General features: G+C 44.4%; 1 protein-coding gene across 1 annotated transcript in view; it reads left to right on the top strand.

The window, feature by feature from the left end:
* Window positions 1-12771, top strand: part of PIANP (PILR alpha associated neural protein) — a 30698-nt gene extending 17927 nt beyond the window's left edge. The window contains exons 2-6 of the mRNA XM_060268817.2: window positions 889-958; window positions 2299-2867; window positions 3844-3925; window positions 6876-7103; window positions 10998-12771. Coding sequence (XP_060124800.1) covers window positions 942-958; window positions 2299-2867; window positions 3844-3925; window positions 6876-7103; window positions 10998-11019 — 918 coding nt within the window. The 5' untranslated portion in view covers window positions 889-941 and the 3' untranslated portion in view covers window positions 11020-12771. The remainder of the gene's footprint in view (window positions 1-888; window positions 959-2298; window positions 2868-3843; window positions 3926-6875; window positions 7104-10997) is intronic.
* The last annotated feature ends 351 nt before the right edge of the window (window positions 12772-13122 follow it).

Consider the following 13122-nt stretch of genomic DNA (forward strand, 5'->3'; position numbering starts at 1 on the left):
GTACCCGGGGCATCTCCAAGGACGTACAAGCTGGATCATCTTTGAACTCTGCACCCACAATGGGAGACCGGAGTCTGGGGAAATAGTAGCAAGCTAGGTTGTATAACTGGCCAGACATAAGTGCAAACATACAATATCCGTATCCCAGTTTGCCATTTTTAAAAGCTATACAGCCATAAATTTTATCAAAAAATTGTGTGTGAGAAAGGGAGAGGGAGAGAGTGCAGGCAGTGATTAAAAGGGCAAAAGGGAAAGCCATTTTAGCCATCCGGAAAGTAAACACTAAATATTTTATGGACATTTCCCACCCACCCCTCTCAGTCCTTAAGCAGGCTTGGCGTGTTCTCACTGATTCATTCCCTTTCGCTATCTCCTGTGTTTATCATTCTAATTTTATTCCTATTCTTTTCCTTGCCTCCACACACAATTAAAGTAGCTCTTTATATTAAATGGATTACATGCTCTGTGCTATAAATAAATGCGGGAATTAAGATTCTCTTAACTTGTTTAAGTGATAAGAAATCAGAGGCACAAATTCCCCCCTGCCCCCAGCCCTTGGAGGAACAGCAGCACGTGTGTTCATGGCTGTGAGGCTCACATTTATTTGTGTGTGTGTGTTTAAGGTTGTTTGCTCTGCCGCGAGTGCAGAGGGGGAAAAATGTGCGCGTGCAATGATAAGCCAGGGAAATGTTTTCTCTCCATGTCAGTCTGTGTTCTGCTTATGTTCATAATACATGACATGTTTATAAGGATTGAAGGGACTTGATGGAATGTAATGAAAGTTGGTGGTCACTAGGCAGCCGTGCATCAGCTGCGCTGAAGGGATTTAGGAACGCTTTAGCGAACATTCAACTGACATTCCTTTTTTTTATTTATTCCTGGTTTTAGTGAAGAATATGAGGCAGATTTACCGCTGAGTGGAGAAACAGTCGCTTCTAGATATGGAGACCAGCACCTGGTAGGTTTGCAACATTTATTTTAGAAAGTGTGATGGAAATGGGACAGGGCCAGGCCAGGCTATGGCACTTAAGTGAGCCAGTGTGGTGTAGTGGTTAGGAGCAATGGACTCATAATCTGGTGAACCGGGTTCGCTTCCCCGCTCCTCCACAGTGCAACTGCTGGGTGACCTTGGGTTAGTCACACTTCTTTGAAGTCTCTCAGCCCCACTCACCTCACAGAGTGTTTGTTGTGGGGGAGGAAGGGAAAGGAGATTGTTAGCTGCTTTGAGACTCCTTAGGGTAGTGATAAAGCAGCATATCAAATCCAAACACTTCTTCTTTGTCCAGGACAGTACTGTACTTTGAAGAATGAAGCATTGCTAGTGCACCACCAGCAACAAACCGAACTTGATGCATACCTAGTAATGGTAATAGGCAAAGCACTGGATTTACAGTGGTATGGACAGTTCCCCCCACAAGGCACTGAGCTCAGAGGTTGCAAAATGGAGAAGATCCATTTGGAGGTGCCAGTTTTTGACCTCGCACAGGGTGCCCAGAAAAAGAATGAAAGAGCTGGTGCTTTAGGGAGGCACAAGCCAAGGGATTGTACTGACAATAGGAAGGGAGTGAGCTAGTTGATGCATTAGGATTGGAGCTGTGACAGGTGAGAAGGAAGTGTGCAGCTATGGCACCTGCACAAGGCTTCATAAACCATCGTTTGTGAAGCCATGGACAATTGTCTGAATGTGGCAGTTGGGTCTCAGGGGCCCAGTACCCAAGGAGAGGCATGAGGCCAATTGGGCACCCCTGCAAAATGAGCAGGAGGGATATGCATGAAGTGTGCATAAAACCCCCCACACCTGCAGGCTGGGCTGCTTAGTACACACCACACCTTGCCCCAAAGAATCCTGGGAACTGTGGTTTGTAACAGCTGCTGAGAGGTGTGACGGTTCTCAAGATTCTTTGGCGGAAGACATGCCCTTTAAATCTATGGTGTGTACACAGAAACAGTTGCAGATACTCCTGGACAAAGAGGTCGTTGGAGGTGGCGCTTAAAACAGGCTGCAGGAGAAAGCTCCATATTCAGGGCTATCAAATTAACATGGGGTTACAGATTGTTAGTTATCATGCCATGCAAGTCCCTTTAAATGAGCAGGGGCTGGCAGGAGTGCTGCTGGACACTTGCACAGATCATTGGTTTCAGCTGGGCTTTTGCAGAAGTTCAAAGCTGACTGCGATCTCCACCAGCCACACTTCATGGGAACCCAAACCCCACTGCCTGACAACACAGCCAGCGAGCCCCACAGGCAGGGACCCCCCCAGCTTAGTGATGAGCATCTCTCTTTCTCCCCTTCCGCAGCGTGATGCTCCCTCTGGTCTCCTGCTTCCACTTGCTGCAGCTCTGGCCTTTCTTACTTCTCGCCTCAGCACTTCCATCCCACAGCGCCTGGTCTCTGCGCACCCGGGGCCTTCTGGCAGCACGGCCCCTTTGCAGCCACCGCAGCAGCCCTTCCTCCCCTCGGTCCGTTTGCATCTGGGACAAGAACCCCGCCCCGGAGAAAGGACCCCGCTCTACCTCACAGCGCCATCGGTCTGTGGTTCCCAAAGGGGCTGGGCTGCGCAGCTCAGTGCGCCTGAGGCGCCAGGCTCAGGGGACCCGGCCTGCCACTCCGTCTGGCTTCGAGGATGGCCTGTCGTCCTCCCAGTACCCCTGGGCCATTGTCTGGGGCCCCACAATATCCGTGGAGGATGGAGGCGACGCCAACTCTGCCAACCCTGGCTTCCCACCTCTGGGTTACACCTTCGTTTCGTCAAGCGGAATGGCCACAGCGCAACCCAACTCCCACTCCCTGCTACACAACGAAGGGCTCAACCTGCGCCAAACCCCAGCCACCCTGCGGCCCTTCCTTTTTGGGCCACGGGGAGAAGGTAACGCTCATCTTCTTCTCTCGATTCCTTCTGGTGTTGCCAACTTTCTTTTTTCTTTTTCCATTATTATTTAGAGTTTATTGATTTCTCCCCCCCCCCCCCCCCCGTGGACCAATAAAGTAATGAGAAAATAAAGAAAAGGGTGTTCAAAACTGTAATACATGGTTTCCCAAACTTGGGTTTCCAGCTGTTTTTGGACTATGGTTTCCATCATGCCTGACCACTGGTCCTGCTAGCTAGGGATGATGGGAGTTGTAGTCCAAAAGCAGCTGGAAACCCAAGTTTGGGAAACTCTGCTGTAATACAATGCAATGCAATGCAGAGCTATATAAGTAATGCTATTATTCCAACAAGTATACAATTAGTAACAAGTTGGTCTAATTTTTATCAATGCATTCCAAGTATCATTATATATTCATGTGTTGCAAGAGTTGTCATATATTCTATCCATTGATCAAAGGGGAGCATAGTCTTATTTTTCCAGAAAATCAGTATCAGTCTTTTGGCAAAAGTAAGGGTGTGAAGAGTCCATCTGTGTTGACCAGCCGTCAAACCCCATATCATTGGTATGTGGTTTAGGATAATATTATCATCTGACAGTTTTAACCCCCCCCCCAAAAGTAGAATACATTTTAATACTTTTCTCCAAAAGTCCGTAAGCGTCGGACACTGCAAAAACATTTGTTTCAAAGAACAATTTTCCTTATTATATCTCCAGCAACATGTTGCCAACTTTTTTTCCTGACTGGGTTCCTGTGTACCTTTAATAGCTTGAGTGGCAAGCAGAAATCCTTTTCTCAATTCTACAACTGCGAGCTCCACCTGCAAGAGTGCTACTTTTAAAAAGCACACAGGAGGGCAGCCAGGAAAAAAGTGGAAATCTCGGGGGGGGGGGGCATGGACTGCCCTGTCCCCACAAAATGGTCAGGAGCTGCATACTGTACTTACTGACACTTCCCATCTCTGTCTGTTCCAGGTGTGGACCCTCAGCTGTATGTCACCATTACGATCTCTGTCATTATTGTCCTTGTTGCTCTGGGGATAATACTCAAATTCTGGTGAGTAGATTTTAGGGAGCTGCAAAGGTTAATGCCATAGGATCGCAACTCACAGGAGGTTATGGCCAAATGGCTTAATATTGAATGGAAAGCCAATTTTGTTTTTTGTTTTTTGTCCTTCCAAAATATATCTTTATTATTTAAAAATTATAAAACAAACACATTACATACAAACACATATTATACATTAACAAATAACATCGTTCTATAACTTTCGAAATTATAATCTGTTAACAGAATCTTAAAAATGGAAAGCCAATTTTGGTGCTCTTGGAGATTCTCTATTCTCCAAACATTAGTTTCGAAGCTGGGAATATATTTTGTTGCACAAACCGACCCTTTTACAAGTAGTCAAGCTCCGTAAATAAAGTAAATGCCATCTAGCATTAAGGGTTTCCTACTTTAGTCAGTACATGCATCCCTAATATAGATCTGCAAAAAAATATGTTGGTTATATATTTATTTACAAAAGTAAAAGACAGCTGCAATCCTGTCTTTTACATGCAAAATACAGTATGTAATTTAATTACTTCTCCCAGTTTATGACATTTTTAAAACGTTCTTTCCCTTGCCTGTGTTGTACCTTGGTAAAGGCCGCATAAAACTCCGCATAAAGGCCACAACTAGCCATCACTAATGACCAGAAGGAACTCTTGATGATTCTTCTAATATCCAATTCTTTACAAGTGTGAGCTGCAGAAGATGATATAAGGTCTGAAAACACACTTGGCAACTTTTAAGCAACTGACATTTTTCAGTTTCACATTAACTCCTTTAGGTTTTGTACAGCACCAATTTGGACGTTGGGATTTGTGTACTGGGAGCGAATTATGTCAGATTTTGCTTTAAATACCATGTAGTTCGAACATTTTATAACTGCATTAACCCCGCACACACATCATTATAGAGTTATATGGTAAGTTAAGGAATTGGTATGTTATATTTGAACATTTTAATTGACTTCTTTTTCAGTTGGCCTTTTTTTTTAAGCTAGGCATTTTTCTTACGATACTACTTTGTGCATAGCTGAGGCTGCGCCATTATACTTTTGTAACATACTACTTAAGAATGCAGACTGGTGTAACATTAGTAGGGCTGTGGGACCACATGCACTACAAACTTACTTTTGGGGTAAAATAATTCTGTAAGGTTCGCCAGAAGTGGCTTTGTCATGCTGGCCAAATGACCTGGAAGCTGTACTCCAGCTCCCTTGGCCAATAACGCGAGATGATCGCCACAACCCCAGAGTCGGTCACGAATGGACCTGATGGTCAGGGGTCCCTTTACCTTTAATTCTGTAAGTTTGCTTCAAAAGCCAGCAATAGGCATTGCTGATTGGCTAGTGACTGTGAAGTCGCCACAATAACTCCTCTCTTCTATCCCTGAGGAAGTTTTGCAACTATTTAAAAAATGTTAAGATGAAGGGTGAATAGGGAAACAGTTAAACATACATGTTGTGCTTTTACAAACATATAAGGCAGGCAGATCGCTTGAAAAATGTATGGTGGAAAGACTAGAGGGCTGATTGAACCAGCTTGATAGAATGCCTATCTGTCATGTGAATGTAGAAGTTGAGAGGAAATTGGGCACATACTTCAAATGAAGAACCCACTGTATCAACACTTTTATTACCATCTCTGTCCTCCCAAACCACCAAATCAAGTTGTAGATGGCTTAGTTTACTCCCCTGTCATATTTCAAGTTCCATTGAAGGGCTTATTTCTCTGACAGGTATTGATCTTGAAAATTTCATTTTGCCCCCCCCCTCTTTCGGTTTCTTATAAAAGCAGAACACAGCTTTTTGAAGTGCTGGTACCCACACCTGTATTTAAAAAGCGGTAGGCTTGGGCTGGTTGGCCATCATTTTTTGAGCAAAAACCAGCATCCTTTTGATATGATTTGATAATTGCATCCTGTTTTTCTAACAACAATGCTGATCTCAAAACAGCTCGCAACAATAACATTAGCATTAAGAATGAGTAAGCGTTTCAATCAGTGCAATCATACCCAAACACAATAGCATGTACTTAAAGCAAAAAACCACAAATAAATTCATCAAGCAATTAATACAATTCAGTACAAACTCATAGTGAAACTCAAAATATCAGGAATGGCTGCTGAGCCCCAGCTGTTTGCTGCCGAATCAGATCAGACGTCAATCTGGCTTTCTGCGGGTCGACATTTGTTCTGATTCAGCAGTGAAGAGTGGGTTTTCCTGGGGAAAGCAGTGGGACAAAAGAAAAACCTCTCAGACCTGTGTCTAGAAATCACGGGACTGTCGGGACAAGTCCCAAATCAGATCCTTTTTGAAAGTAGATTGGTTGTGCTAGGATGGCAGAGCCCATTAATCCATTGCACAAGACCTAAAGTTCTTTTATGCACTTGAAGCACTCCTGCAAAAGAGTTACAGTCCAGAGGCACTCAAAAACAAAACAGTTCATTAGTAAGACAAAGCTCTCCCCGACAGCCAAGTTTTAATTAAACAAACAATTTGCGAAAGGATAAAGGTGTTCCAAAGGGAGCTTCGTTGGACAAAGAACTGCCGCAACTGCCCCTGTTCAAGTCCTTGTTGATGTTGCCTCTGGAAAGGATGCGACCCAGAGAGGAACCCTACTGGCATTGGGAGAAATATATGGGGAAAGGCCCAGTAGGCACACATGGCTTTCACCCCCACATCCAGTACCATCATTATCCTAAGAGGTGGAAAGCTTGAGCAGAGAACTAGAGGTCCACTCCAACTTGGAGTCCATATTTTATGTCAGCTGTACAAGTGGACATTTCACGTTCCCATTGTGCTTCGGGTGGACTGTATATTCCTTACAGTCGGAGGAAAGGTATTTGGGTACCAGGAAAACAAACGTAAGGCATGGAGGCACAATCCTCTGGTTAGGTCTCACCTTTCCTGATGGTAACAGCCTTCTCTCTCCCCCTATCCTCTGGCTTTCTGTAGCTGGGACAGGAACCAGAAGCGACGTCACCACTCCAGCCAGCAAAGTGGATTGCAGCAGGAGGGTAGCCATCAGCCCTTAACAGACCTATCTCCCTCTGCGGTCAGCATCCTGGGGCCCTTCAGCGACTCGCCGACCCCGACACCAGACATGATGGAAACTGGACAGGTACTGGAAGGCATGGAGAAGCTAGAGGGACTAGGGAAGACCAGTGCCTTCCAGCTCAACAGGTAACTCACACAAATTGCAAGTATCAATCAATCAATTTATTGTATATAGCCAAAGGCCTTCGCTATGAACAGCAAAGAGCAAAAGCAAGGCAATACACTGGAAAGCAAAAAAGAAACAACTCCCAGCCGTGCTTGATTTATAGCATGGAACACAACTACTTTATAATATGATCCTGGGACATCCAGGAAGTATTAAAAAATGCAGCTACGTAAGAACATGAATCATTCTCAAAATATAATTATAAACGAGTTTCCTCCAGCACTCTGTCAGAATGGCGATTGTGGATCACAATTGGGATTGTCCTCACTATCACTCAATGCTCTTGCTCTCATTTTGAAAAGTTGTCTATCAGTACTCTGCAATTTTAAAAAAGCATTTTGATATGATACAATGATACTATTATACTATACTATACTATACAGTAGTACCTCGCAAGACGAATGCCTCGTGCAACGAAAAACTCGCAAGATGAAAGCGTTTTGCGATGTTTTTGGTGACTTGCAAGACGAAGTTTTCTATGGCTGTGCTTCGCAAGACGCATTTTTCGGCAGTTCCCCCCCTCCCCCGGCAAACCCGCTTTGCAAGACGAAATTATCGCAAGACGAAGCGACTCGCGGAACTAATTAATTTCATCTTGCGAGGCACCACTGTACTATACTATACTGAATTGTTTAAATGTTTCTTTGTCCTTGAATCTTCCTGCCACATTTGCCATCCTCTCCTGCTACATCCTTTGAGAACCACTGCACTACAGGGTCATAATAGCCTGACCTAAGGGGAGGGGCATGTCACAAAAGCAATACAGTGACCACCATTCAGGCAGATTGCATAAAAGATCAGACCTCACCTGGAGTACTGTGTCCAGTTCTGGGCACCACAGTTCAAGAAGGATATTGACAAGCTGGAACGTGTCCAGAGGAGGGCAACCAAAATGGTCAAAGGCCTGGAAACGATGCCTTATGAGGAACGGCTTAGGGAGCTGGGCATGTTTAGCCTGGAGAAGAGAAGGTTAAGGGGTGATATGATAGCCATGTTCAAATATATTAAAGGATGCCATATAGAGGAGAGTGAAAGGTTGTTTTCTGCTGCTCCAGAGAAGCTGACACGGAGCAATGGATTCAAACTACAAGAAAGAAGATTCCACCTAAACATTAGGAAGAACTTCCTGACAGTAAGAGCTGTTCAACAGTGGAATTTGCTGCCAAGGAGTGTGGTGGAGTCTCCTTCTTTGGAGGTCTTTAAGCAGAGGCTTCACAGCCATCAATCAAGAATGCTTTGATGGTGTTTCCTGCTTGGCAGGGGGTTGGTCTGGATGGCCCTTGTGGTCTCTTCCAACTCTATGATTCTAAGATTTAAGAAGTTGGTCCCCATTTGCATGCTTGGTCTGAAGGTGGGTCCTGGATCTGAGAAGATAGGACAGTACTGATGTAGTACAAGTATAATGCTGGGAAAGCAGATCCTCTTTCAGCTGAAGCACATGTTCTGAAGAAGATGACTCACTCTCAGCTGTACGTACCCAGTGTGCAACAGCTGCAGCACTAAAATGCAGAGCTGTAATCTTTGGCCTGTTTTAATCAATGAATTAATCAACCAGATCTGCAATTCTGCGTGCAGTTGGCTTCAGTGAGATTGTATCAGCCTAACTCTTCGCAGGGATGCAACCCAAAGCAGTGGTTGATTAATAAGATAAGGTTGATCAAATTCCAGTTGCTGGGACCATGAGCTGCACATTTTTTATAGTAGGTATGTTGCATCTGGTGTGCTGTTCTAAAGAAAAACAAGAAACTATTTAATTGGACTTGTCTTCTGACAACAAAGCGCCAAGTTTACTTCATTTTAAGTGCTGACACTGGTATCTCAAAAAGGCATCTCTTTTTGCCCTATTTACTCTACATTGAATGTAATCACATGGCAAGGGAGAGGGGGGTAGTGGCAATGCCCCCACTGCCATGCCCCTGCCTGCCCTGTGGAAAGGGGAACCCATTGTAGTGCAGATCCAGCTCTTTATGCCTGAACGTTCCCTCCACAATAGTTCCACATCATGGCCAGAGCCTAGGTCTGGGAGAGAGGATTCCCCTACAAACACCCTGCCACCACCTGCCACCTGTTGTGCAAGGGTGAAGCCAGCTAGCTGCTATGGTCCCATTTGCCCCCTCTGCATTAGTACAAGCACAGAGGGTTTTTTTTGGGGGGGGGGGTGATGGTGGTGGAGTGGATGCCCAAATAGGGGCTACTGAAGTTTTTTATGATGTTCAAATCCATTTACAGTGGTACCTCAACCTACGAACGACTCAACAACGGAATTTTTCAACTTATGAGTGGGGCAAATGGCCGCACGCTTACAAATTTCTCGACATCCAAACGGAAACCACGGCGGTTTTAGATAGGGTTTTTTTTGACTTACAAATTTTTAGATGGGGACTTACGAATTTTTCCGCTTCCAATGCATTCCTATGGAAAATCAGGTTTCCAATGGCACTTTTCAACTTACGAATTTTTCGACCTATGAAGGTGCCTTCGGAACGGATTAAATTAGTAAGTTGAGGCACCACTGTATATCTAATCAATTAAAGGGCGGTGCCTTAATGAACTACGAGTTCTCCTAAAATTATCTTGTTATGGTTACTCTCTACGAGAGGCGTTCCAAAGGGTGTGGGCAGGAGAGGATGGCAAGTGTGGTGGCATGGTTCAAAAGACAAGCAAAGGAACATGTAAACATTTCAGTGTAGTATAGTATCAAAGTATTGTAATAAACGAGATTACCCGGCAACAGCAAGATTTTCATTGAATTTGTAGGCATACTTAAGGGACATACTGTGCTTCCCCAGTATGTTTTCCCTTACTGACCTCTGGAGGTTCCAGTTGTCAGTCCTGTTTCTGCCGGTGCAGGTTCAGGTAGTCCGAACCAATGCCTAAGCAACCACTCACATGCTGTAATCAATAAAGCTGTGGTCAAATTAATGTCAAAAATCTTAAACAAATATTCTGTGCCCTGTGTGATTTATTTTGGAGGGGGTTTGGGGGTCTTCACATGCAAGTATATTTTGGGAATGATCCGTGTTGTTATGTAGCTGCATTGCTTTATATTTTCTGGATGTCCCATGATGTCAGGCTTTAGGGAATCGGATCCGTCCCCCAGTGGCAGTAATTAAAAAGAAGAATGAAAGGAGTGTTCTTACCAGATAAGTTCTTTAATAATCACAGCGAGAGACAAAGGAATGAATATCTCTCTAAAAATGGCGTTGCTCCCAGTTAAGGTTCACCCCCTCCGTCCCCATTAATCTACGTCACTACGTCTGTTCTATCACCCTCAGAGCCTGTCTAGTCTTGGGCAAAGGGGAGGTCAGGAATGCTGTCCAAGGACACTGAATCTGCCAGCTGTCTCTCCTGGTGTTTCCTCTTCCAGCTGTTCCTCACCTAGTATTTCCCAGCTTTCCCCCTCTGGACTATGCCCCTCTGCAAACCACTGTTCTAAATCAATACTATCCTCCTGCCCTTGGGAAAGTTCAGGAGAAGGGGGACGTGTGACTCCCACCATTCCTCCTCAGTCCAATCCCTAATACATGATCAGATTATAAAGTAGTTGTGCTCTGTGTTACAAACAAAGTACTGCTAGGAGTCATTTCTTTTTGTTTTCCCATGTAAAACAATTCAGTGTGGCACCAGCAAATTTTTATTCTCAAAGTGTGGCCCAGGAAAAGAAGTTTGAGAACCTCTGCTGTAGCACAAAGGGTCTGGGGAGACTTAGAAGTGCACCCTATGACAAAAGAACAAGAGACCAGATAAAACAGCTTTTGTCCTTACCTCTCAACACAGGGAACATTGTTCATCCCTCTTACTCTTTCTCTTTCTCTTCCCCTTTCTCTCTCTCTCCGCCCTTGTTTCCTGCTCAGGATCCCACTGGTGAACCTGTGATTGCCCTGGAAGCAGCAGGCCCGGCTCCTTCGTTGCAAGACCAAACACTGAGTTGGCCAGAGAGTCCCATAGAACTGGCAGCCTTCCCTTTTAGTTCCATCCGCCTGAGAGTATGGTACTGCTACTCCTCACACAGCAGCAGCAGTATTGTAGATCCCTTTGTGCCCTGACATTCTGTCACCATTGCAGACCCAGCCCAAATCAAGGTTTTAGCTCAGGAGGAGTTGGGCTCCGTGGTGGGTCTTCATGGCAGAGATGATGACTGGGGTGGTCTAATGTGAGCAGAGGGGTGAGGAGGAAGGCCTAGAAGACAAGAACTACTAGCACCTTCATGGTAACATTTCAAAGATATCCCTTGTATGTTCATACACAAACATGTATTTATTTATTTATGTTTAAGTAAGCATGCTTGATAATGGGATGCAGAAGCAGGATCTCCTGTTCGGTGTCTCCCCATCTTTCCCCTTTCCTTCTCATGCGGTTTTGAAGCATCTTCAAAAGAGCCAAAGCTCACATCACATTCTCCTGGGCAGTGAATACCTTTCTGTATTGTGGGGATGGGCATATATGGAGGGGAAGTGGGCTGCAGGAAAATCAGACACTCAGCATTGGTATCAAATGGACACGATTCCTTCATCTGTCATCTAATCATCTTTGGCTGCTTTCACACCCACCCTCTTCTGTGGAATTGCCACCCTTTGCTTACTCACTTTTTATGGTGCATCCAGACAACGCCATTGTCATCCTATTGCATTCCAGTTTTTTCTGTGTTTGCTTCTCATCTTTTTTTTCCAGACCTGATTTGTTGCATTTGTGGAAGAGGAGTAGCAATAAAGATTGCAACATGCGCCTGTCTACTAGGGACTCACAAATCATGACTGGAGCTTTTTACAGGCTCCTGTGCCTTTAATTAAACACTTCCTGGCTTGCAGTTGCAGTCCGTTTTATTGCTTTCTGATGATCATGGTACAGGATAATCATGAAAAAATTGTCCATTGCCTTTCGACCTCATAATTGCCCTCATGTCAACTTCTGTTCCACTTGGGGAGGGGGAGAGGTTTAAATTACTCCCTCCCCTTTCTTATTTAAAAGCAAACCAGCATTATTTTGCTGTAAAGGTGCCAAAATGAGAGGAAATAAGTAGCTATAGCCTCCATCCTCCCACAGGAGCAGAAAATTACAGTTGGAACATGCAATTAAGAGGGGCTACTGAAACAGCAGTTATAAAGCTATTCACTATAATCCCTTTCCATTGCCCACCAAAAAACAATAAATGGGAAGAATCTTCAAGAAGGAATATTTTAATTAACATTGCTGAAAGCCTTTATAGAACTAGACTTGCCAGTGCATAAACATTATGAGATTCTTGGTCATGGGGGAAGGCATTGCTGGGTAGTATAGCGCTATTATCATGTGCAAGCATGGAACTTCTGTTTTAATTCCAGTTCCAGCTAATTGCAGAAAAGGAATGCCCCAGGCATGCTGGTGGACTGTAGTGTGGAAGCAACACATTCTGTATTTTTGTCTCACTTCCTGCATCTCCAGATACACCACACTCCCTCACTCTAGCGTCTGTGGCAGCGTTACAATTCTCCCTCTTTTTCAGACTCCATTCTCTTCCCCATAGCATATTTTTTGGCCCTGTTCCATGATTTGCTTCCTGTCAAAGTTATTTTTTTGCTAAGCCTGGTTCAGTCTCAGTTCAAATGTGTGTGTGTGTCCCCCCCCAAATAAAAGCATTTTACTAAGCTTTTTATTTTTTCAAAAAAAATTTAAAAGTATGCATATAAGTTAATGGCTGGCAGATGGCTTTTTGCTCAGCTAAGGAATAGTAGACCCTGGAGTTTATATAAGAAGTAGTACTAGGTGCTCAGCTCCTGATAGCTAACTGGAGGGCACTGCCAGTAGAACAGCTGCAGTCCTCACTCTTTGAGCAGATGTCCTAGCAGCACAGTGAATAAAGATTTAGTACCTATCTAACAAGGTTCATTGGCAAAGCCCCATATTAGCCAGGGATGCCAACTAATCAGGTTTTGTGGTGGGGAACCTTACTCTGCCCTTCTACCTTTATTAACAATTGCTTCTGCAGAAATCAGCAGAGTA

This window comes from Zootoca vivipara, chromosome 15 (assembly GCF_965207765.1).
Source record: "Zootoca vivipara chromosome 15, rZooViv2.hap1.1, whole genome shotgun sequence".
Lineage (NCBI taxonomy): Eukaryota > Metazoa > Chordata > Lepidosauria > Squamata > Lacertidae > Zootoca > Zootoca vivipara.